Source organism: Rhea pennata, chromosome 16 (assembly GCF_028389875.1).
Source record: "Rhea pennata isolate bPtePen1 chromosome 16, bPtePen1.pri, whole genome shotgun sequence".
Classification (NCBI taxonomy): Eukaryota; Metazoa; Chordata; class Aves; order Rheiformes; family Rheidae; genus Rhea; species Rhea pennata.
In genome coordinates, this window is record NC_084678.1 from 13152695 (window position 1) to 13176201 (window position 23507).

At 37.8% G+C, this 23507-nt stretch overlaps 1 protein-coding gene across 2 annotated transcripts in view; it reads left to right on the top strand.

Annotated features, from left to right (window-relative positions):
• Positions 1-23507, top strand: part of GNAS (GNAS complex locus) — a 166754-nt gene that overhangs the window by 97103 nt on the left and 46144 nt on the right. For both annotated transcript variants that reach the window (XM_062589525.1, XM_062589526.1), the window contains exons 3-4: positions 9523-9577; positions 9659-9778. In XM_062589525.1, the coding sequence (XP_062445509.1) occupies positions 9523-9577; positions 9659-9778 (175 nt within the window). The remainder of the gene's footprint in view (positions 1-9522; positions 9578-9658; positions 9779-23507) is intronic.

Consider the following 23507-nt stretch of genomic DNA (forward strand, 5'->3'; position numbering starts at 1 on the left):
CCTTCATAGTATTAAATGAACAGATTGAAAAAGAGGAATGAAAATAAAAGTAGCAGATTTATATAAAAATTCCAGTAAATGCATGTAGAAAAATCTTCTGTGGAATTCACCCTGTTTTTGATACAACACTATATTGTATATATTTGGGCCTTCCTCTTTTCTATTTCTAGGTTAATGTGCTGTTGTGCTTCTTAAATCCATATGTTACTTGCTAACTTGCATCTTTTTTTGATTAAAAATCTTTTTTTTGGTCCGTCTTAAGTTTAAGAGGCTAGTACCTTGCAAATCTCCTGTCTACAATGTTATGTGTCCGAACTGTTTCGGATGATAATGGAGATAGTAATCACTAAAAAATTCAAAAGTCTTTTGGACTGACCATCTTCAGCTTAAAATAGTGGTTACACTAATAGAATTAAAATTGCAGGATTTAGTGTTTGTCTGTCTGGAGATTGCATTGCAAGTTTTAATTTTATTCATCTTTTATCTCTTTGCATGCACACACAGCCTTTTTTCTGTCTTTTAATAAGATAAAATATGTGGCATCAGATTGGAATAAATAATATTCCCTGTGTAAGAGAAATAACTATAGTCTATGCTGAATTGTTCACTCTAAGTTTTGCTAGGAATATATACTCCTCTTTGTCTACCCTAAGCCTAGTGATCGTCTTCTATATATTGCATCATGCTGGGGCTGGCCTGGCGGGATACTCGCTTGGCATCCAGTGCTCTGGCCATTTTTATTTTAGGGCTTCTTTCCATTTAATATTGGCCCTTAACCAGCTGTGTACTTTTTTTAGTTTAAAGTAGCAGTGAGGTCATGTACCCATTATAGGAACTATTCCTCTCATCCTTGCTCATGAACCCCTAAAGAGCTCTGGGACTTGATTGCTGTCTTTGCAAAACTTCATATCCCATCTGCATTAGAGAAGGTACCAGAATACCGACACTTGCAAAACCATGTCAGAGCAAATGAAACTAGTCTTTCAAAGTTAAAACAAAAGCTGTCTGATAGTGCCTGAAAACTGAGGCCAGAACAAGATGCCCAGTAATGCTGCGTTTTAAAGCAAAGCCTTTACCATCCCAAGGATAAATGGGCGTTCAGTATAGCAAAAATGCCCGTTTAAATAGAAAGTGCTGTTGATCTACGGACACTGTGGCAGCCGATCAGTGAAGGGTGGCCGTGCAAGCAGACGGCTTGAAGCACAGACTGCACGGGATTGCTTCGGTGCTATTGCACAGTGGGACACACGTGTTTCTGAAAGGTGCCTGCCTGCGTGTGTGTCTTCCTTTTCTGTGCTGGTGATGACCATGTTCACAGTGCTGAAGGAAAGTACGTCTTCTACGCTTGCTGGCAGTGGTTTGAAAGAGTTCTCGCAAAATAAAGTGAATTATACAACGCAAGGGAATGATTCAGCAAGTTTGACTCAAATGCTCACGTTCCTGCTGGCTTCAATAGGTGTCCGTCCATGCCAGCAAAGAAAAGGGTCACAGCAGTGGGGTTGCAAAACTCTAGCGCTGTTAATGATTTTATCTAGTATCTTAAGACACAATACTGAGCTTTTTGAGGACATATTTTATTTTAATATGCTTTATTATCTGTATGTAGAGCAAGAAAAGTAATCTAAAATAATATCCATTGAATACAGCCTTGTAGACTAGAAAACAAGTTTGTAATTTCCAAAGGGGGTTTAACAGCATGGTATCAATTAAAGGGTCTCTGTCAACCTCATGTATTACAGAGCTGTTTGTGAACACTTTTATTTCCATTCCCTACATAAACTATTGCTAGATAATTAGTTGAGATAAATGGAGCCGCTTAAGTAGAATTACGCTTCTTAATAGTGGGTCTGTGATAGCCTCTTTATGCCACTTAGAGGTATAAAGGGACTGTAAAACCCGCGGCTGTCGCAGGGCACCGTGCTGCTTGGCCACCCGCCTCCCCTCCTGCGGCGGGAGCCTACCTGGTGGCCAGGGTCACTTACCTGAGGACCTTCCCACCCGCAATACTGCGCTGAGCACAGGTAGGACGAACCTAAATTTGGGGTGAATAGGTATGTGTTCAGGGATGCCTTTTTTTTTGACTGTTCGTGCAAACGATACCGTTAGCCCCCAACGCTCCAGCAAAATCTCTGCTTTCATGCATCTGCTTTTCAACAGTATATTGTTTTTTGATAGCAACTTCCATTGTTTTATCAATGCTTCAGCAATTTGCTTTTCTTGCTTTTTAGCTTGGACAGAATGCTTCCGTCATCCCATAAAGAGGTGTCTGTTTGCACTTGCATGTTCCTATGCTATGTTCAGCTATTTACGGCAACGTATTAAGGTGTAGACGTACCTCATGTAGGTACGTTCTGTACCTTAGTAAAACAAGCAATAATAAAGCAGTTTATGGTGCTTTTTCCAACACTTGAAAGAGAATTTCTGGAGGCTTGGTATGTCTCATCTGTTGTAGGTATTATTGTGTATCTGTGTGAAAGTGGTTATTCCTCAGGGGAGAACTGAACCGAGTTCTGGCAAATCATTTAGAAACAGTTGCAACTAGATCCATGCAGCATGATTAATTTTTAGCCATGTATTAACTCAAAGTATATATTGACCAAATTATTCAAGCGGTTGGGTTGGATTTTTTTTTTCCAACATACATTATTTACAGAGAAAGTGAACAGTCTATCATAATATCCATTGTCATTGTTTGGGTTTTTTTTTCTTATAATAATAAATAATCATTGGTAACCTGATGGTGTAATTTGGTTTTACCCAGAATCTTAGAGAAATAAAACCAAAAATCTTCAAAGTGAGAGGAAGGGGCTGCAAGAGAAGGAGGGCAATAATAGAGGGGGAGGCTGCACTTTGGGTCCAGCAGTGGCAGCAAGGATGCGTTGCATTCGGCGGGATGCCCAATCTGTGTGCTAGCACGGCGTCAGCTGTCTGGAGTGCTTTGGGTTACATTTTGTCAACTAGCCACATCTTCGGGTAACTCTGTTTCATCTCACAAGGTGACAGGGTTATCAAGAGCAAAATATTAGTGTGGTTAGAAAATCTCTTTCAATTTTGCTGCAAATTAGGATCCTGCTAAATATTTTTGCCTAAGAATGTATGAAGTTACTGTCATCCAGCTGATGCACAGGGACTTTTATGTAACAGTCCTTTTTTGTTCTTGAACTCTATGAAATAGAAAAACTCTTTAAAGTTGCCAGAATTACGGAGGTATCTTTGTGGTGTTATATAAATGAAGAGTTAGATTTGCAAATGATATCCTGTGGTTTTGCTATTGCATTTTAACATTTTTGTCTACAAGACTGGTGCTTTGCCATAGGTTTGATGTGGATTTTGTCCACTTCATGCCCAACCCTCTAGGCACCTATTCCCCCTGTTGGCAGGTGCATCTGACTTGGCCTCTGCCTTGGTGCTGTTCTGGCCGCTACATTTTGAGATAATTTCCATGCTCTTCTGTTAAAAATAATCTAAACTGCTATTTCAAGCTTATCTTATTGTTGAATCATAAAATAGCCACAGAATTCTTGTAGTGTGGATTGATAGCAAAATCTTAATTGAGCTTCCTTGCTTGTAGGCCTGTGTCCGATGTCTTTGACAGCATTGCTCTGTATTTGTGAGGCAGCTCGACACATAGCACTATTTTCATTAACTTCCATAAGGTGTAGTAAATAAATATTAATGAATGTTAGATGGGATGGTTATTAAATCCATGAGCATGTTAACACTGTGTCAAAGACGCCACATTTAGATGAGCAGCAATATTCAAAGCGTATTTGCCTGTAAAGTGCATGACTGTCTGTCTAGCTACCGAATTAATGTTGTTTCAAAACAAAATTGGCATATTAACTTTTCAGCCCCAGACACTGCTTTCAGTATGTAATTGCCATGTGCTTTTGAAGGCAAGCAGAAAGGGGACATCCCATGGCTGCTTCCCACTGCTTGTACATTTGTTTGTACTATGTGAAAGTGAATTGTGATGCACCTGTGTTGAAATAGGACAATGTTTTTTCTGAGAAGAAACCAGAACCGAATGAATTGGTTTTGTAAGATTTTTCATTTGGCTCTTGCAATATACTCACAAATGGATTCACTTAATTGGCAGTGCTTTGCATGGGCAGGGGGAGCTTTTCACTACGTGGAATTACTGCGTCAGCAAGTTCAAGAGTGAGTGAATTTTGATAGTGCTTCAAAAATAAAGCTATTTATGAGTTATGCTGATCACTGAGAGTGGCAGAAGCCAGGTTGTTAACAGTCATGTAAAGAGGACAAAGGCTAATGTGCTGTATTAACATTACATTATTACATTTTAATACACTATATTAAAATAGTCTGTATATCTTTCTAGATGTATACATTTGTGATACAGGTTTAAAGAGAAACTTTCATGTTTTCTGTTATTTGCAGCAGTTAATAAATACTATGACTCCTTAAAACTCTACAATAAGTTGGCAGCATAATTATTAAAGAGCATTTTGACATGGTGCTTGGGGATTGTTACATAATGAAGGGCCAGTTATTTTAAGTAGAAGTCCATGTGTCGCATGATATACTGTGTCCAAGTTGGTATACACTCTTCAGGATACCAGGCATGCTCACTTGTGGTGAAATAATGTATACATGGTATTAAATAGCAAACCATTACTCAGCATCATCTGTGATGCTACGGGTACACTTGTGAAATCCCACATTAAAAGGCAAACTGAGAAAGAGAAAACAAGTATTTTTCCCAAATTAATGATAGAATTTATATCAGCAATGTGCTAAGAATGTGTAAATGTTTTGCATTCACATTATGAAAGCCTTAAGTATTCATGTTCCAGGGTGTGTTCCTGCTTGAGGCCATCTTCACACTGGAATTGTTGGTGATCGTAATTTAGCCTTGTTAAGAGCCTTCTTCTGTTACATATCAGCTGATCAAAGTCTTTTTACTTTCACTCAAATGATGCATCCCCCAGCATTAAATTCACCTCTTCGGTGCTCTTTTGACCTGTCCAATATGCGGTTCCTAAAATACTCTTATGCTGACACCATGGCACTTGTTTTATCATCCTGGATTTGGGGGGAATGCGGGCAAGATTCCCCCTTACTAAGTTAGGCTTTCTCCTGACTTAGATAATTCATGCATCTTAAAATGATAGTCACTCGTCATTACGGCTGTCTTCCCTTCTAAAGGAAAAATAGTACTTTTTGGTGGTGTTGCTTCTTGTTCTGCAGGCTTGGGGTTTTTTTGTAGTTCTTTTATCACAGATTTGTAGGATTTGAAAACGTCTCACTACTGTTCATAAAATATATCTAATTTTTACTAGAGAAAATGAAGTAAAATATTCTGATTTAAAATCAACTATTTCTTTGTATTTTTATTCTTAATCTTATCAGAACTCTGCCTATTCCGTAGAATTTTGCATTGGAGTATATGGCTTCTTAACCTGTAAATAGTGAATATTTGATCAACCAACAAGTTCAAACGTTTTTTCTTTCAGAAATTTAGATAGATGGTATAATGAGGTCACATATTTTCTTACATTTTTCCTAATTGTTTTAAAATGTTTTGTTTTGCTCTTCATTCAGACACCTATTTCTTTTTTCTTCTCTTATCCCCAAGAGGTTTATGTTGGGTAAGCTGAATAGCTTGTATCCTAGAATGTTCTTTTCCAAACTTTAAATATTTTTTTCTAAGTTCCCAGTAATGGTTATTCAGGTTATCTTGAAGGTAAATCAGAAATGAACATTAAAATTAAATTAGTTTGCTTTCTGGTAGTCTTCCTGGCTATATGTTCATTGCATAAGATTTGATAAAGTCCAACTAAAAGTGTTGCCATTTTTATAATAAAGCACAGGTACAGGTGGAAAAGTTCTTTACTAAATACTGATTAGGTTTGTTTTCCAGGAATATTTGATTTTCCTAACCTTTTATGTCATTCTAATTTCATGTTATTTGAAATCAGAATATCATCTTTTTCTTATAGTACCTAATATAGACTTTATTAGTTTTCCTGAAAGCTATGTGCAGCTTTCCTTTGGCCCATTTAAATACTGAAAACAGCAGGATTTGAGATTTTTCTTATAATCTCCAACTAATAGAGTTTAATACTTTGTGTGGCCTACTGTACACAGTTTAAACAAAAGTTTTAAACAAGATTAAAAATATGGCCTTATTAACCCATGGCATCTAAAGATACATAGCAGGCTTGCAGAGACATCAGTCATTTGCTAGCTGTGATAGCATGATGGCATTTCTCATCTAGTCAGTCTGTGCCTTAGAAAAAAAAAACATTTTAGGAGACCAACTTTCTTTTTTTCTCTTGCAGTTCTGGCCGTTGTGCTAGCACTTAGGAATAAGAAATGGAAAAGAACAAATCTGTTTGTAAGATGAACATTGTAGAGCCAGAAAGCAATCAGCCATCATGAGTGCAGGAAATAAAGTTCAATTCCTTTTCTGAAATTTGGAGTGGAACATGCTGTGGTCCTCAAAAATAATTCTGGCAATGCAAATAGATAGCAGGGGTTGCGTTATAAGAACAGTTTCTGCATTTCCTCAGTCCTGGAGTAAAATCAGTTGCAAAGCTTCTTTCTTTTTTTTCTTTTTTTAAAAAAGATGGTTAGATGGGTGTGCAGGCTGTTGGATGAACGATTGATGAACATGTCACATTCCAGAAGAATAAAGTAGCTCATTGTCATGGAAAATTTACACTTAGTAAACATTACAAAACACAAAACGACATGATACGTTCACTGCCCTGCCGTGTAACAAGATTCCTTGTTTACTGGGCATGCTATAGGGCCATGGCAACACAAACAGAAATAGGAACGCTGAGTGTGCCTGTCCTAAGGATGAGGATGGTTATCGAGCACTTTGTTAACGGCTGGAGTTTTGCATTGCTTGGTGTCTGTTACCACCTTACGGTGCTGCTGGAGGAGGATCCGTAAAGAGGTGCAAATGTGGCAGTTTGACTAAACCTTACCATAAAGTTGTGCCCATTTGGAACTATTTTTTATTTTACAATATACGAATCAAGTAAATGTGCACGTAGGTAACGTTTAGAGAAAATCGTCCACAAGTGTTTTGGGGGAGAGAATGTAAATGTAGTTAGCTTCAAAAAATCAGAAGACTTTCTAAACCTCAATCTTTTTAATGATGTTCCAAACTAAAGCAAAGTCATTTAATGTAACTGAATATTATTTTTTAACTTAGTCCTTTAAAAATATCAGTGGCTTGCCTAACTTTTAAGCACATCAGTAGTCCCTTTGCCTTCGGTAAGGCAGAATGTGAATACCTGACAAGTTCATTATGTTCAAGATCTAGCTGAACTTCGGAGTCAGAATCAAGCCAGAGAAATTGCTTACACTGTCAGTGATAAACCTTTCCTGCTTTATAGCATTATTTACTTTTTTTTTTTTTTTTAATACAGGAACTTTTTTAAAAGTTCCTGACTGATGTTTTTGCATCTGTATGTGCCTAACTGAAAAATGCAGTATTTTTATACTTACATTAAGTCTTGTTTTGTGGCATAGAGAGTTTCTGAAGTCTTAGGGCAGTAGAAAAGATTGAAAATGGGAAGGAGAAGAGTGAAAAGGTCTCAGTTTCTCCCCCTTTTTCCTGTTGTATTTGTTTTCCTTAGTTCAGTGCTTCTGGCCTCTCCTGGCTCACTGCCTTGTTCCCATCAGCAGTGCCAAATCCCTGAAGCAAAAAGCTGGTAGTCTTCAGATGCGGCCAGTGGTGAACAAGGTGGTCTGTAGGTAGACTCAGAATCCTACTGAGGCCAAGAATTTACGTCGTGTGATTATTGATTATATGCCTTTCTTTCGACATCAAGCTACACTGCCTGGAAGGCCTGAGAAGGTGCGTGGTGATCGGTGGTGAGGAGCTGATGCTCACGGAGACTCACGTTTCTGTGTTTGGCGGCGTGTGGCTGCTGATTCAGGGGTGTTCGCTCCAGCAGCAAAGCCATCCCGAGTGAGATGATTTGATGGTGCTGTTTGCTTTCCATCCGCGAGAGCAGACCTCGCGTTGCTGTCGTGTTTGAGCAGCTGTAGAATGTGTAGCAGGATCCTCCAAGACTAAAATGTCATGTAGAGAGCAACGAGTGTGGTGCCGTCCTTGTTGACCGTATCTTTTCCAAAAGTTGTATTAATCCTGCGTTTGATAACTAAAATTCCCACCTCTTGTGGACATCTGCATCTGCCCTGTTGTTTAAATAGTTTTTTCTGCTTTTCTGCATTCTTGATTGGTGGACATGCTTTCAGTTTCACTTTGTTTTGGTGATTGTAAGTAGTTGTAGAAAGGCAGAAGTAATAAGCATTTGCAATAGAAGTACGTAGTAAAATCAAGTTTTCAAGCTGTGGTCTGTATACTGGAAATTGTAAGCACTGCCTTCTAAGGGATAAAAAGGCAAACTTACTGTTAGTAGCTTTAATTCTCTGTTCAGGATTCTGTACTGGAAAATGCCAGGAGTTTTCAAAATGAATAATATTAAAAATAATTAGTATACATATTCAGATAATGAAAGTGTTTTGCAAAACACAAATTAATGAAGATTAAAAGGTCATTGACACAATTTAGGGTGTTCCCCTCCCCCCAGTAATTACATGGCTAACTTGGTTTACCTCAAAGTAATAATTTTATATAGCAAAAAATTAGTAATGTAAAAGAATTTGTCATAGTGCAGTTATGTTACAGTTTACAACCCTAAACTAGTAGTACCTTTAGGATGCTAATTCTTGGTTATACAAAATGTTTGACTATGCATTTCATTTGATTGCAGTATTAGCATTGAAAATAACTCCCGTCAAATTTGCAAACAGCATGCATAAAGAATAATGTAAAATAATAGAGGCAGTAGCTCGCACTCTGTCTTGAGCCTGTTACAGCTTTTAATTTGGTTGCGTTAATCCCAAATGGAAGTGCTCACCTACAGTATTCAGAGTGCTTTTCTAGCCTACTCTGCTTGTAGTTAAAAGATAATTTTATGTACTTGAATTAGCCTGTTACTATTTATTTTAGGTTTTGTATCCAAACTGCTGGTTGAACATCTGTGTCGGGTTGAATTCTTTGCTCTAGCTTTTTCTGCTCTGACTTTGTTTTCATACTTTAATTTCTGTGTACCTTGCGGTGCTTTGGTCTCTTTTCATTTGTTTCTACTTTTGGTAAGTTGCACTCTTTTTTTCTATTTATTTCCAGTTTGTGCTTTTCTAAATAACTTCCAAGTATTTCTAGTATTTTATATTCAAGTGAATCAAAATCTGCTTGATTTTGCAGAATGTCTTAGTTCCCTCTGTCCAAGCCTGTAGTAAGTTTGTATTTAAGCATAATTAGATATTGACTTTTGAATACAAATAGATGCTATTAAGTAGACAAGTTGTGAGATATTTAATTGGGACTATCTACAAAAGTATTCAAAACTGGGAGTGGTTTAGTCAATGTTAACAATACAGTTTTGATAGAATACTTTGGTATTTGTGTTCTGCTTCAGAAAGATTTTGTGCTTTTAAAGCTTATAAATTCAATTGTATATTTTTTAATTGCAGGGAGAAGAAAATGAAAATTCAGGATATTAAAAACAATATTAAAGAAGCTATAGAGGTAAGCTTACAAGCCACTGTTCTTTACTATTCAAAGCTAACTGCTCAAACACACTCTGCAACAATATTTTTCTCTCTGTAGACAATAGTGACAGCAATGGGCAATTTGGCACCTCCAGTTGAACTAGCCAATCCAGAGAACCAGTTTCGAATCGACTACATCTTAAATTTAGCTAACCAGATAGACTTTGACTTCCCACCGGTAAGTAAATAACTCCGGCTGCAATCGTGCCTTTTTTTTAACCAAATGATTATTTTTCACTCTGCTGTAGTAAGTATAAAAAACAGTGTGCCACTCTTTGGGAATTGCTGCGGTAGGTGACTTCAGTGAGTGATAATCAAACAAAATCTGTAGCAACATAGCTCGAATATTCACATTGATCCTTCGTGAACACAAAGACCCTTGAAATAAGTGCCAATGGAATTGCCCTGTCCAAAAGGGGTGAAGATAGGCACAGCAGTCAGTGGTGACTGGCTGGCATTTAGAGATACTGTATTTCTCTCTTTTAGAAGAATGGTAGAGATTTTTTGCTGATTCATAAGTGCTCTGTGACAGCTCTGTCAGCCAGAATTTCTCTGAAGCCTCCACATGGCGTGTCCTTGCCCGTGACCCTCCCAGTGCTAGTTAATGATTCCAAATCCCGGCAGCCCCAGAGTAAATGCAGAAAGTAAAAGTATTTGTTTGACAATACAACTTCGTGTCCCTTCAGTGTTACTAGTTTCAGTGTATCTCATCCAGGCAAGATACTTCTAGTAATTACTGTAAAGTACTTGTAGTAGTACAGTAGTGTGATTCCAAGGTTGTATTCCCTCTCTTTCTCTCTCACCTCCCCTCTGCGATGCTCTAGAGGGCTGAGGACAGGAATTGTTGTGGTGTGTCAAAATCACCATCCATTTACGCTGCAGTTTGGTTTCAAGGAGTAGTCAGCACCAGATGCTTGAATGGAAAGTGCAAAAGAGCAAGTGCAAATAATAATCCGATGCGGGATGGTTTGCACAGCATCAAGGTTGTGGTAACTCTGATTTATAACCGTTATCAGACAAGCTAACCTGGCAGTTACGCTTTGCTATTTCCACTTCTGAGAATTCCTCTGCTTCTGTCAGCCTTTAAAAAAAAAAAGCAACCAAACAAAAAACATTTGTGTATAAGACAAAAGTTGCATGTTAGTAGCACTTAGGTAGATACACTGGGAGTGTGATCTTCAGGTCCAGTATTTTCAAAGTTCAAGAAACTCTGAAAGGTTGACAGAGAAGGGGAAGTGTTACTATTCTGTAGCCCACAAGGTATGATATTAATCATTTCAGCCTAAAGAATTTTAAATAAATTAGTCCATTTTGAGATTTTAACTTCACAGCTCTTCAGTTTTGGCACATCTATTACAGTTAGGCTCGGAGAATATTTGATCTCCCCTTTTGGGGAGAGTGGGAGTGGGAGCAAAGAATTTCATGTTTTGAAAATAGTTTTAGAAGAATATTCCAGAGAAAAGACAGCAACTCCTTACTCCACCCTGTGTGCTCTTGAGTTGGCTGGGTGCCTGCAGCTCTCGCTCTGCCCATTGTTTTGTGATAGTTCAGGTTGGGATCTGTAACCATGTCCTCACCAATTTCTGTGACCTACCTCTTACTGACATACTTGATTTTCTCTAATCTCTTGTGTCTTGCAGAGATACATTCAATAGGACTGCAATGGTTTTGTGTGTGTGTATATTTTGCTCCTGGAAGCATTGGTAGTAGTGTGGTGGGAAGGACTAAGCCCAGCATGTATACATGTTTGTTAAATTAAGTCATACAAACATGCACTGAAGAATAATCAAGCGATCTGACCTGCTTTGCCATTCTGTTTCCATCTGAAGCAATTTTTTCTTGGATGCTCTTTCAGCTTTCTGTTGGTAGGGGCTTTTCACAGGTGGCAAAAACACGTTGCATGTTTTTGGTTTAAGAATGAATATTCAGTAGGAATTATAGAGCAAACCCTTCCTAACCAAAGTGGAGGCCTTCTTGTAGGTAGCATTTGTTAGTAGGGGAGTGTCAAAGCCAGCAACCAGGCTTTTAGCCATATCTATTTAGAGGAAAGGACTGTTTCACAGTGATCAGTAATAGCAGATTTCATCTTGAGAATCTCAGGCTAAGGGCTGCAGCGAGCTGCCTGCAGCAGTGTTGGACTTGCCTGTCCCGTGATGTGCATGACCCGTTTGGGGACCCTGGGGCCAGCGCAACTGCGGGTGCAAAGCGGAGAGAGCTTCCCAATGCAGATGACCATCGCTGGGTAACCTGTGCTATTTTATGTGCTGTGTTAGTGGTGTCTAAAGAGAAGAGATATCAGTTCTGTAAATGATTTCAAGTCCAGACAGGAATCTTTGAAAATGACATGTCAAATGCACACAACTTCAGGAATGAGAGTTGTAATGGGTAGTAGTCAATCAAAGTAGTAGTTCTTTCCTGGAGTAAAAGTATAGTATTAAAATTTTAAGCCCCGAGTCTATAGAGGTTTAGCCATGTGCTTAACTTTGGCTAATGGCAAGTTTCGTGGACATGGTTAAGTTTAAGTATTTCATATGTAAATGTTTGTAGGATTGAGGTTTTGAACTGGATATCCATTAGTCACCAGTTTTGAAGGAGTATTATTGGCTGTGTCTGTCCTCAGTGATGATACAGCCTAAAATGTATCTGATTTCTGAGCTTATCTGCATGCCAGTTATAGTTCTTTGGCACCTGAAAAGCTGAACCTGAATTATGTGTATTAAATCAAGGTAAGGTCCAAAATGTCCCTGGATGCCAACTCTCAGTGCATAGTACGTGAAATACAAGATCCATGTTGACTTTGTTGTAGATTAATTAAAAGCACTTTAATCAAAAAATAATTTCCTGTAAGTGGAAGGAATAACCGTATGCTACTTATACGTCAAAGTAACTCTTCACTGTATGTTCAATGTCATTTAACAAAACAATGTCTAATTCATTTATTTGGTTGCGCATGTTCCCAGGTCACTGTTCTGTACGTGCTGCACTTAGTATATACTGTAATATATGTACTCAGAACTCAGCAAATTTGAAATAAGAGTTAAATATTCAACAGTCAGAAGAGAATAAAAGAGATGCTGAAATTAATTACTTAATTACATTTTTTGCTTGTGTCTGACTATGCTAGTTTATAGCAGGTAGGAACCAGTTAGCTGTGCTTTTTCTGTAGGGCATGATTTTAAGCAGAAGCATCAGCAAGATTTTCAGAGCTGGGGAAGTGGGGCCATGAAGCTAACAGTTCCCTTTTTGCCATTCTGCGCCTCGAGCCAGCAGCGAACGTGCCTAACGCAGCAGTGGCAGAATTTCCTGGAAATGGCTAGTCAGCATGCTCTCGGGGAGAAAAACCGTGAAATACTGAAACAGCAGAGTCCCTGCCGTCTCCGGCAGTACTCCAATGGGAGAGTTTCATAAACCAGCAACTGAACTACTCCCTGTATGGATTATTAAGGCAAAAGAAAGGAGAGGTTTTTTTAGTGATATTTAGCAGTATGTATACTGTCTGTTTTGAGTTCTAGGACTTGATTTCTCTCTCTCTCGTTTTCTGGGTGAGGAATCGTATTTTGGCTGTTATGAGGCCGTATGTCCCTCAGCACGTGGTCTGGTGCTGCTCTTCTCTGCTAAGTGAGAACATGACGATGAAGAAGGGAGACAGGATGGTCGCGTATAGAGGAGATGTTCTTTGAGGGCTACAAGGCCTTTTTACTTGCCTTAAATTCCTATTCATATTTTTCTAAGCAAGCTGTCCAGAAAGCAATGGTTCTAAGCACCGATTCAAAATCAAGCAGAAATTTAGTACTGGTATTGTGTTTTATTTGGATTTTCTTCAGTTGTTTTAAATTGTACTCAGGCTACCTAATCTCTTCTCCAACTGCAGACATTTTTCTTTAGAATATAAGAGGCCTCATTCTTCTCACATACAGAAGGAGTAGTTTAAGTGAAGAAATTTAAAATACTCTCCAAAGACTTCAAAAATTATCTGTTGTACATGCAGGGTTAGAATTAATGTTTTATCATCATGATGCCCAGTGGGATATTAAAGGCAGAAGAAAGACTAAAGGAAGCATAAAGGTGGTAGCTTTACAATACTGTGATAGTAGTGTAGGATTTGGCTCTACATCTCTTTGGGATTCAGATAGCAACTGCTGTATCCTGACATTGGAGTTACTTTCTTCTTCTGTGACTCCATCTACTTGTTTTTCAGTTTTTGACTTCTAGGAAATGTTTGCCATTTTTTTTAAGTATACAGTATTACATTTTTTTAAAAAAAACGTGAGTTTAAAATAATGTCGATACAGTGTAGTCCTAGATTAAATGTTCTCTTTAAAACTGAAAAAATAACATGTTGGAGACTTCTAATTCAGTACACTTGGTATTAACCAATTAAATTTTTTGAATACAAGTAGTAGCATATGGAGGAAGGATGATAGCAGTGCTTACTGAAAGGAGCTCTGTCTGCATCATCATGCTGATGATTTAAAGTCTTGCAATGTTTAACAGATTTTTAGACTAATTTTTTTATTTCATTCTTGCAAAATAAATTAGTATTTTCAACAACTGATGATCCAGTTTGTCTTGTCTTCTGTATGTTTTCAATAGGCAGTTTCTAAAATTTAAATGTAAATTAAAAAAAGAAAACTCAACCTGTGTGACTGAAGAGGTTGGTAAAGACTGGAGAAGCTTTTTACTTTTGTAAAGTTACCCAGATCCAACCTGAGAAATCACAAGAGTTCTGTGCAATAGCCATGGAAGATGCCCATGCAAAATGAGATGCTTTCAGTCCATCTGCAAATCTTGGTTCTCTGTCATCACATACATGTCCTGTGTAACCGTGAGAAAGTAGAAGATCTGAACACATAAAATCTAAATAATTATACAGTATGATAAAATCCAGTTAGTTGTTCAGAAGCATTTGAAAAGATTGATTAGATTTAAGTAAGAGTATGAATAAAGTTGCACTGATGCAAGAATAATGTTCAGTCCTTTAGATGAGAACCAAAACCCACAAATCCTAACACGTGTTCTTGGATGGGAATGCGTCTTTCAGATTTGTGCAATGATCATTTCCCACTTTTAATTTCCCCCCCCCCCCAAAGAACTATTATCCATCCTTCAGCCGCACTTTATATATTTATATATATATTAATATTATTATATTTATAAATATGTATATATAAAAATATAATATATATAAAGTGCAGCTGAAGGATGGAGATACACACACACACACACACACACACATACGTATATATATATAGTGTGTGTGTACATATAATGCACTATATATAAAAGACTAAAAAGTTAATAACATAGTAACACTATATATAATTGCTTTAGTATCTGTCTCCTGGTCGTAACTGTTAATAATGAATATTACTTTCTATTTTTCAGTCAGTTCTGGGAAACTTGCTGTTACTTACTGAATGAAAATGTGCCAAAAGCTTCAAAGAGTTTGACAGTTTCCATAGAGTAACCTGAAATATGAAAGTACAACCAACTGGAAATAGTTGTTGAATATCATAAAATCGGTGTGTTAGAGGATGTAAAGGTGTAACCTATCTTGTGAAAAAAAGAATTTTCTAGAGTAAAGAATACAAAGTAGAGGCTCCTTTGAGGTTAAAAATGGCTGTGTCAGAAATTATTTAAAGGGCAGGTGTCACAGGTTACACACTGTCTGCACTATATGCATCTTCTGACATTGCTGCATTGGTTCAGATTGCATGAAAATAAATAAGCAGTCCTTATCTGGCGCTTCTTCTGCTGGAAAAATTAACAGTAAGCACAACTTCAAACTGCAAATAGGATGTTTCGCTAGCATTGTTTATGTTTTCTGGAGAAATACTACTGATGATGGTGGTAAAATATCTGTGGACCAATATAAGTCATATAAAAGGATTTTGCAGGCATAGATACCTGGTGAAACATTTGCTTTTGAACATGGGAATGTAAATCACCTATCGTTTTATTATTTTTAAGGGTGAGGACACAGGTATGTTGAAAACCTGTGTAGAGTGCTATCGGTAATGTTCCAGGCAAAATAACTGAATCCTAAGCTCTTGTTTTTATGTGAAGGATTTTCTGCCTTAGTTCACTGTGGGTTTCTAAAATAACATGAGAACATAGTATCTTCAGGGGTAATACAATATTCTTCTGATTGAATTTTGCCAAATACTTTACCTCTTTACAAATTATACAATTTGTACAATTTATCCTTATTATTACGTTTATTGCATAGTCTTCTTTTTCTTAGAGGAAGGTGGAATGGAAATGAGAGAACTCTAACTGGCTATGCAGAATCTAATGTTCATATGGATAGCACTGGTAAATGTTGTGGTTATTATTCTGTTTGCAGCATTGGGAATGTCTTCTGGCTAGAACGATAGGACATTCAGTGATTAAGTCTTGCCAAAGAAGTCTACCCCTGACAGTTAGAATGAGCACTGAGAATAAGGGAGAGATCATGCCTTCCCCAGAGAAGTACTGCGACTACAACTCTGTTTTTTTCTAAAACATCTCAGTGCCAGTTCTTTATGGAAGATTATCTTTTTTAAGGAGGACCATTATCATTGCTTTTTATTCAAGTTGAGTTTTTATCATGTTATTAAATTGCAGCTGCTCAGTATGATGAATTTAAGCACGAAAAAATGAAGTTGAAGGAAAAAAAATACTGAGTTGATCAAACTGAACTTAGCTGAGGTAGCTGAAGAATTTAATTATAATAATCAAACTGATTGTAAATGTGCCTTAGTCAAAGCCTCAGAAATGAGGTGGTAGTCTGTGGATTTATTGGTTCAACTCTGAAGGCACACTGGAGTTACTGCTGTTGGGCTTGTGTTTTACAATTATAAATAATACTAAGTCAAAGAAATTTGTAGATAGTGTATAAATGAAGAAAGGAACTGTGCTTATCTGTGAGACTAATGAAACAAGTAGAAAAGTTGGTTTGCTTGAGCAATTTGAGATCTTACTTGAGTTTGTGCTATAAGTGCTTTTTGGGGCATCTTGCACTAGCTAAATCCCCTAGGGTTAAGTTTTACTTGTTGATTTTCTGTGTAACCAGATTAACATGTGCTTTACAGGGACAGTGTGGTGTTTAACAACAAAGGCCTTGCAAATCAAAATTTGAGGCTATTGTTACTGCTTTGTCGTGAGGGAAAATGCAAACCAAAAGCAAATGTTGCTCATAGCTGAGGGTTTCAGATGGGTTTTTCATCACTATTGTCTGGTGATGCAGGTAAAACACAATTGTACCTGTATATTTTGGATGTCAAAAATTAACTTCAGCCAAAATTCCTGCGGATTTTCGATAATTCTGACTAGCCCTATATCTGTTTCAAATATAGGGGGAGGTTGGATTAGCTGGGCTTGGTATGGTATTTTTATTCCTGTTCTGCATACCAGACAGTGGTTAGAATATTTTCTCCATCCGTACTACCAACTGTAATAGTGGCCTCTTTCTCATCCTTTTCTCTTTGCTCTTACTTTTGGGAAGAGGAAAGGAAATGCTCTCGTTGTGTGAGCATTTTTCTTTTCACGAGCAACCAGTTTGAACCAAGCTGCCAAATAAAGCCTATTTATTTTGGGGTCATAGTCCTGTTATAATTCTCTGGTTTTAATAAAATATTCAAAGGAACAGAACAGTATTTACCACTGCCTATTTTTAATTGATCTGAACTCGGATGAGTCAGAAGTATCTCCTGAAAATGCCATAACAACTTTGGAAAGGTTGCATTCAGAAGGTAGTAAAACCAGAATATTAGCTTTTGGAGGAAGAAATAATTGTGGAATTACTCCAGCATTTGGCTCTCTAGAGCAAGGAAAGTGCATATTTAGAGAAGTAGATCTTCAGGGTGTGCTGCTGGTGTGACGTTGTCTGTAGGTCTTTTGGTCCCAATTTATTTTTATTACACTGCTTCATTGTAGTTATTTTGACTCTCCCGCTGCCAGTGCTGCTGAGTAGTTTTACTATAGTTTCTACATGGTGGCTTTGAGGCTGGTTTCCCCAGCACCGGCTGCAGTCTCAGAGGCCGCTCGACTTCGTGGTCGGCCGCAGCCATCGGTCCCTCTCCCCTCGCGCCGTCCCGGGGCACTCTCCCTTGCCCCCAAACCTTCCGTTGGGTAAATCAGTCCATTGAACCGATCTGTATTTAAAATAACCTGAGGAACTCTTCCTCTGTCTCTCTTCTACTTTTTTTTTTTTTTTTTTTTTTTTTTTTTTTTTTTTTGAGGGGGGGGGTGGGTATTTTTATCAGCTTTGGCACTCGGTTGATGATGGTTTGGTGCAACCCAGGTGGTGCAGGTTGTGGTGCCGAGTGGTAGTGAGCAGCGGGGTCGAGGTGGGGTGGGGATTCCTCAAAATGGTTTTGGACTGAAATCCTCAAGAAAATACAGCCTCAGTAAGAAAAGGTGTGAACTGGGCTCTCTTTGCGCCCCAAAGCCTCCCTTAGTTGTGGAGGCAACAGCACAAAATTCCTGCCCTCTCTGTGTATTTGTGCACCCCATTGTGTGCACATAATCAGATATATTATTATTCCTGTCTAAATGCAGCATGGAAGAGGAAAAATGCATTTCAAGTTTGACAGCATCACTAGCTTTATAATGTAATGACAAACTTTAACAGAGTTTTCCATGAGACTGTCTCAGATGTCATAGATTTGGGGTGTAGAAGTAGGGAAAAAAGCTTTCTGTGCTGGATATGCCCACGGGAAGCCGGGGAGCAGCCGGTGTGCCCGGCTGCCTGCGTAATCCCATGGTGGGTCAGGCAGCTATCGCAGCAATGAAGTCGGGGGCTTTTACTGTTCTGGGCAAGTCACTTTTCTGTCCTGTATACTTTCTTAAAAAAAAAAAAAAAAAAAAAGGGAAAGATATAAGCTAGCACTATCTTTAAAGCAAGTATTTCCTAAATCATTGTTAAGCTTGCATTTGGTAAAACAGTTTATGTTTTTAGGCCAGTCTCTCAGAAGAACAGTGAGAATGTAATACTTTTCGCTTATAGACTAAATTATGAGTAATATATACTCAAAAATGAAAAACCAAAAAAACTGGTCTCCCTCTGACATTGATGAACAGGAATGAAAGATAAGATGTAAGCAGCTTTCCTAGCAAGCATCGCTTTTCTGTATAGCAATGAGTCTCTTGGCTGCTGGCTGCAGTATGTCCTGCTGCACCTTAAACGGGACTGCATCTGTAGGAGCAGCTCTAACCCCACCTTGCAATAATCCAGATTTTATTGCATGTAATAGCAATTTCTAACTGCAGTAAAAATGGAGGTGCTATTATTCATATGCTGCAGTTTGCTGCATGCATTATATAAAACATACTTTGCACATGAAGTGAAGATATTATTGTCTAGAAAATTGTAGGAATGTGCCCTTTGAATTCTACAGTGTTTTCACTGAGCTGTTCATGTAGTTCAACTGAAATGCCATGAAGTACTTCTGTAAATCCAGAACTTTTAGTTGATGACATTATTTGCACATCTTTTCCATAGTATAGTCATTTTTATAATACAAACATAACAAAGCCTTTATTTTGCTTTAATATTTCTTTAATTAATATCCAAAGTAATTGCTAACGCTTTGTTCTACATTTGTATTTTTATTCAGTAAATTCTCATCAGACAGTATTTATAGGTTCTTAAGTTCACATTTAGAAATTTATTTGAAGAAATTATGACTTAATTCCTATTGATGCACCTTCTTTTGCTTTCCTTGCAGTGTTGAACTGAAAGCACTGTCAACTGGATTAAACAGTAAATAGGCATAAATTTAATATAGAAATTCTTAAGCTTTTTCTGATTTTGATCACAGTAAGAGACTATCACAAAATACTGCTATATGCGTAGATTAAATAAAATTTCATCTCTGAGCCTGCGTGGCATTGCAGCTGTTGGAAGAGGGAACACAGACAACTGCAAATTGTCCCATGGACATATCTTTTAGGCAATTAAAAAAAAAGCCTTCTGGGCAAAGTTTTTGTAAGTTACAAAGACTAGGAAATGTGTTGGTAAATATACCTGTAAAAATTCCTGAACATGGAATTTAAATTTAATTTAATTATCTTAGATGACTAAAATATGAGATCAGAGTAGCATGAAAGTAGTTACAAGGAAAAAATGAAAACTACTGTGGTCAATTTTACATTTTGATTCTTTGAAATGTTCTTACACTGCCATGTTTTGGGTTCCAAACTCTGCATGGGATATTTATATCTCAACAAAACGCTTTTGCTTTTTAAACTGTTAAGTATTGCTAATGCTCTTAGATTAAAAGGCTGATTGTTTTGAAGAGGAATTTAAATGCTGACTAAGCATTTTCATTCACACATCAAAAATATTTTCCCACACGTCCCTCTGTGCTAAATTTAAAGTCATTTTTCATTGTTTTAGTACAAAATATACAGTATTTTATAATATACAATATACAGTAGCATTGCAAAGTTGTGTAAAATAAACATTTTGCGTACAGTCACCTGTGATTTCCCAAAAAGCGACTTCAGGGAAGGTGAGTGTGCAGACGTGGTGGGCGCCCGTGTGCGTCCCCGAGGCTTGGACCACGCAAGGTGCTCTGTGCGAGCCGTTGGCCTATCCCTTACACGCCTGTCACTGTTGAGCTCTGGGTACCGTGTCGCCTCAATCCACGTGTGTTTTCCCCATATCTTTTCGAGTAGCGTCCCGCTTTGCTGAAAACAAGCCAGTTGGCAGGGTTTTCAACTCACCATTGGAGGATCGAGATTGTTAGAAACCTTCCAGACTTTTTGATAGCTTTTGATGGCGTTAGTAAAAGCATCTCCAAAGGAGAATAATGTTATCTTTTTCTTTATTTAATTATGTTGTGTATATCGTTGTAGGTGGTTTGCTTGGGTTCAGAAAGAACAACTAAGTGAAACTGGATTTTGATGTACTTAAAGTATATATTAGATTTTAAAGTAGCTTTCTGATCAGAAATAGCAATCCTTCTTTGTAAGCACGTAGCTAAACTATCCTAGAGCGGATGGAAATTTCTGGGAAAAAGTTTTGCTCCCGGTCCCAAAGGGGGGCACGGAGGCCGCAGCAGGGGCCCGGTGCCGTGCCGTGCCGTGCCCAGTGCCTTCCTTGCAGTGCCATCCATTCTCTGCAGTTGCATAACGTAGTGAAGTCACTTGATTTGTTTGAATTTGTTATGTATGCATTACACAGACAGCAACTAAATAACGTAATATCAAAGACATTTTCCCAATCCTAATTTAAGGCTCAAAGGAAATTTCTCAGAGGTTTTATTAAACCTTCCTTCTTAGTCAGAGGTCTGTGAAAATAGCTGTCTGTTGCAATGTCTCCATTACCTCTCTCCTGCCCCAGGAGAGAGCCGAAATGGTATAGGAGGCTTTCTGCAAGCCTTTTGTGCTATGAGTATGTTTAATTCATTAATGAATTGCCTTCTTTCTAAGTATGAGTATATTCTGAAGAAGCAGAGAAATATTGATTCCTTGGTTTAAAATTACAGGGGAATTTTGACAAAATGGGGAGCAGAGTCCACATCTGCCAACTTCCCTCGTAATGCCTCAAGCAAAAGCGTGTTCTTTCTCTGTAATTAGAGTGATGTATTTTAAATACAAGTTGTGTGGAAAAATTAAAGCTGAGCACTGCTCAGATCTCACCAAATTAATCTTCTATGGTGTCTTCTGAAAGCAGAAATAAAAGGGAGATACTGTGGTAATGTGCGAGTGAAGCCTTTCGGCCAAAGGCACTCTGTCAATAAGTGGTATGGGCTTGTCCGGTGGCCCCTTTTTTTCAGATACTGAAGTGTTCTGAAACTCTTAAAAAAAAAAAAAAAAAAAGAGGGAAAAAATGAAACTCAAACTTAACAGGAGTTTCTAAGCATAATTCCTTTCCCATCATCTGTTCCTCTCCTTGCAGCCACATCTAGTTTAAGTTGTGCTCCTAGAAATGTAAAGATAAATGTAAGCAGAAACCCAAAATATTTCAGCGTCATTCTTACTTCTAAACATGAAAAACTATTGACTGCAGTGTTGCTGAAAGTATTTCTGGCTCGGTTATGGGAAGTGCTCGGTCCTGTCCCAAAGAGTTTTGTGTTCAGCGCTGGCCACGTGCCAGGAGCCGGAGACTCTCCTCGGCTCTTTGTAGGTACGTGTTTCCTTTGCGATATCATCGGCGTGTTTTCCCTAAAATAGCAAGCAATAATTAACACTTGTTCACACCATTAAGAATGCAGATGTTTCCCTATCCAAGTAAGTGGCTTATACTGTCTGCTTTGACAAATCTAGCACTTTTTAGCCTCCCTGCCCGAGCACAGGGAGCCTGGCAAGGTGTCATTGGGTGCGTTTAGTGAAATGCAGCATTGCTGCTGGCTGTCGTGCAGGTAGACTTCACGTGCCATCGCTTTTTAGAATACGTAGAGGAGTTTGAAACCAATAGTCAGGGTTATTTTTAGATGCTGAACACCTTGGGAAGCAAATGTCCCCGAGATGCAGTTTTTCGGTTAGACCTCGAGTTTGGTAAGGGAATGACCTATTTAAAACTCTTATTATGAAATGCGCAGTTCCATGGGACACTGAACTTTGCCCAGGAATTGAATCCTAGGTTTAACCACAACATTGTGTAATGGTTGTACACACCTTTTAGTGGGTAGTTTGTTTTTTTGTTTTTTTTTTTTTTTTCCAGTGGCATTCACTTTTGCTGGAATTAGTAAATAAGCTATTCTAATGACAGATCCACCCTACATTGTATGTTACAAAGAAAAGGTAATGTTGCATGTCCATGCTAAGGCTGCTGTGAACATGGTGTCACAGTTGCAATTACTGTGCCAACATTTTTTCCTGCCAACATCCTAATGCCTATAAAACATTGCTTCATAAACATTCTTTAAAAAGTCCCTTGAGTATTTATATATTTGGAGGGAACAAAGCCTTGTAGACATTATGTCCAGTTTTTCTCTTTCATTTTCAACTATTTTATCCTTTTAGAATGCCTCTCCAAAGCTGGTCTTGGTTCCTTATTTTTTCCCATGCCTGGAGTTTGTCTCTTGAGAATATTTTTTCTTTTTCTTTTTTTTCTTTTCTTTTTTAACAACCAAAAAGCTTACTCAACCTCCAAGTTCTTTAACAACTTCTGTGGTTTAACTTTTAATAAAGTCGCTGTTTACCTGGCTGTCCTTTACTCAGCTTGTCTAAGTTTTCTAATAAAAGTACGTTTTTAACTTGACTAGACTCTGCGTTACCCTTTCTCTAATGCAGAATTCTGCAAGTAAGATCTTTCTGGAATGCAGTACAGTTTTCTGTTCATCTCTTGTACACGATGATTTTAGCTGATGTTGTGTGTTTTTTTTGTTTGTTTTTTTTTTTCCTCTAGAGGTCTACTTAAATTCCTGTAAGTGAATACAAGCACTTTAGAGATGTTGCATTTTGATTCATTATATTGGGAAACATTCAGCAGTTGGAGCAAAAAAATAAATAAAACAAATACTTCAATACATGTCTTTTCACATAAGTATGACTTTCTAAGTATTGCAGTATTATGGTATGATGAGAGACGATTCTTTCTAGCCATCAGCAAGTCATGGTCCTTGCTACTTCACTTCTCTAAATAAGACCTAAGGAGGTTTTCCCAGACTGTGGATTTTCTCATAGTTTTTATAGATTTTATAGATTCACAGAAGTATATAGGCTGTTAGTTAGGGATTATGCCCAGAATTCAAACTATGTCCCTGCCCAGTGTGAACACATTTGAAGTCAGGTCCTGCTGATTCTGTTTGGATTTGTGTTACATTACTGTAATTTTAGTGTTCTAAGCATATTTTTTTGCCTCTTTAGAGTTCTTCTAGCATCATAAGGAGTGTAAAGTCTTGTCTGGTGGTAAATAAATGCTATAGTCTTAACATAATTCTTAGCAACTCAATTCTCACCTTACTTGGTGATGC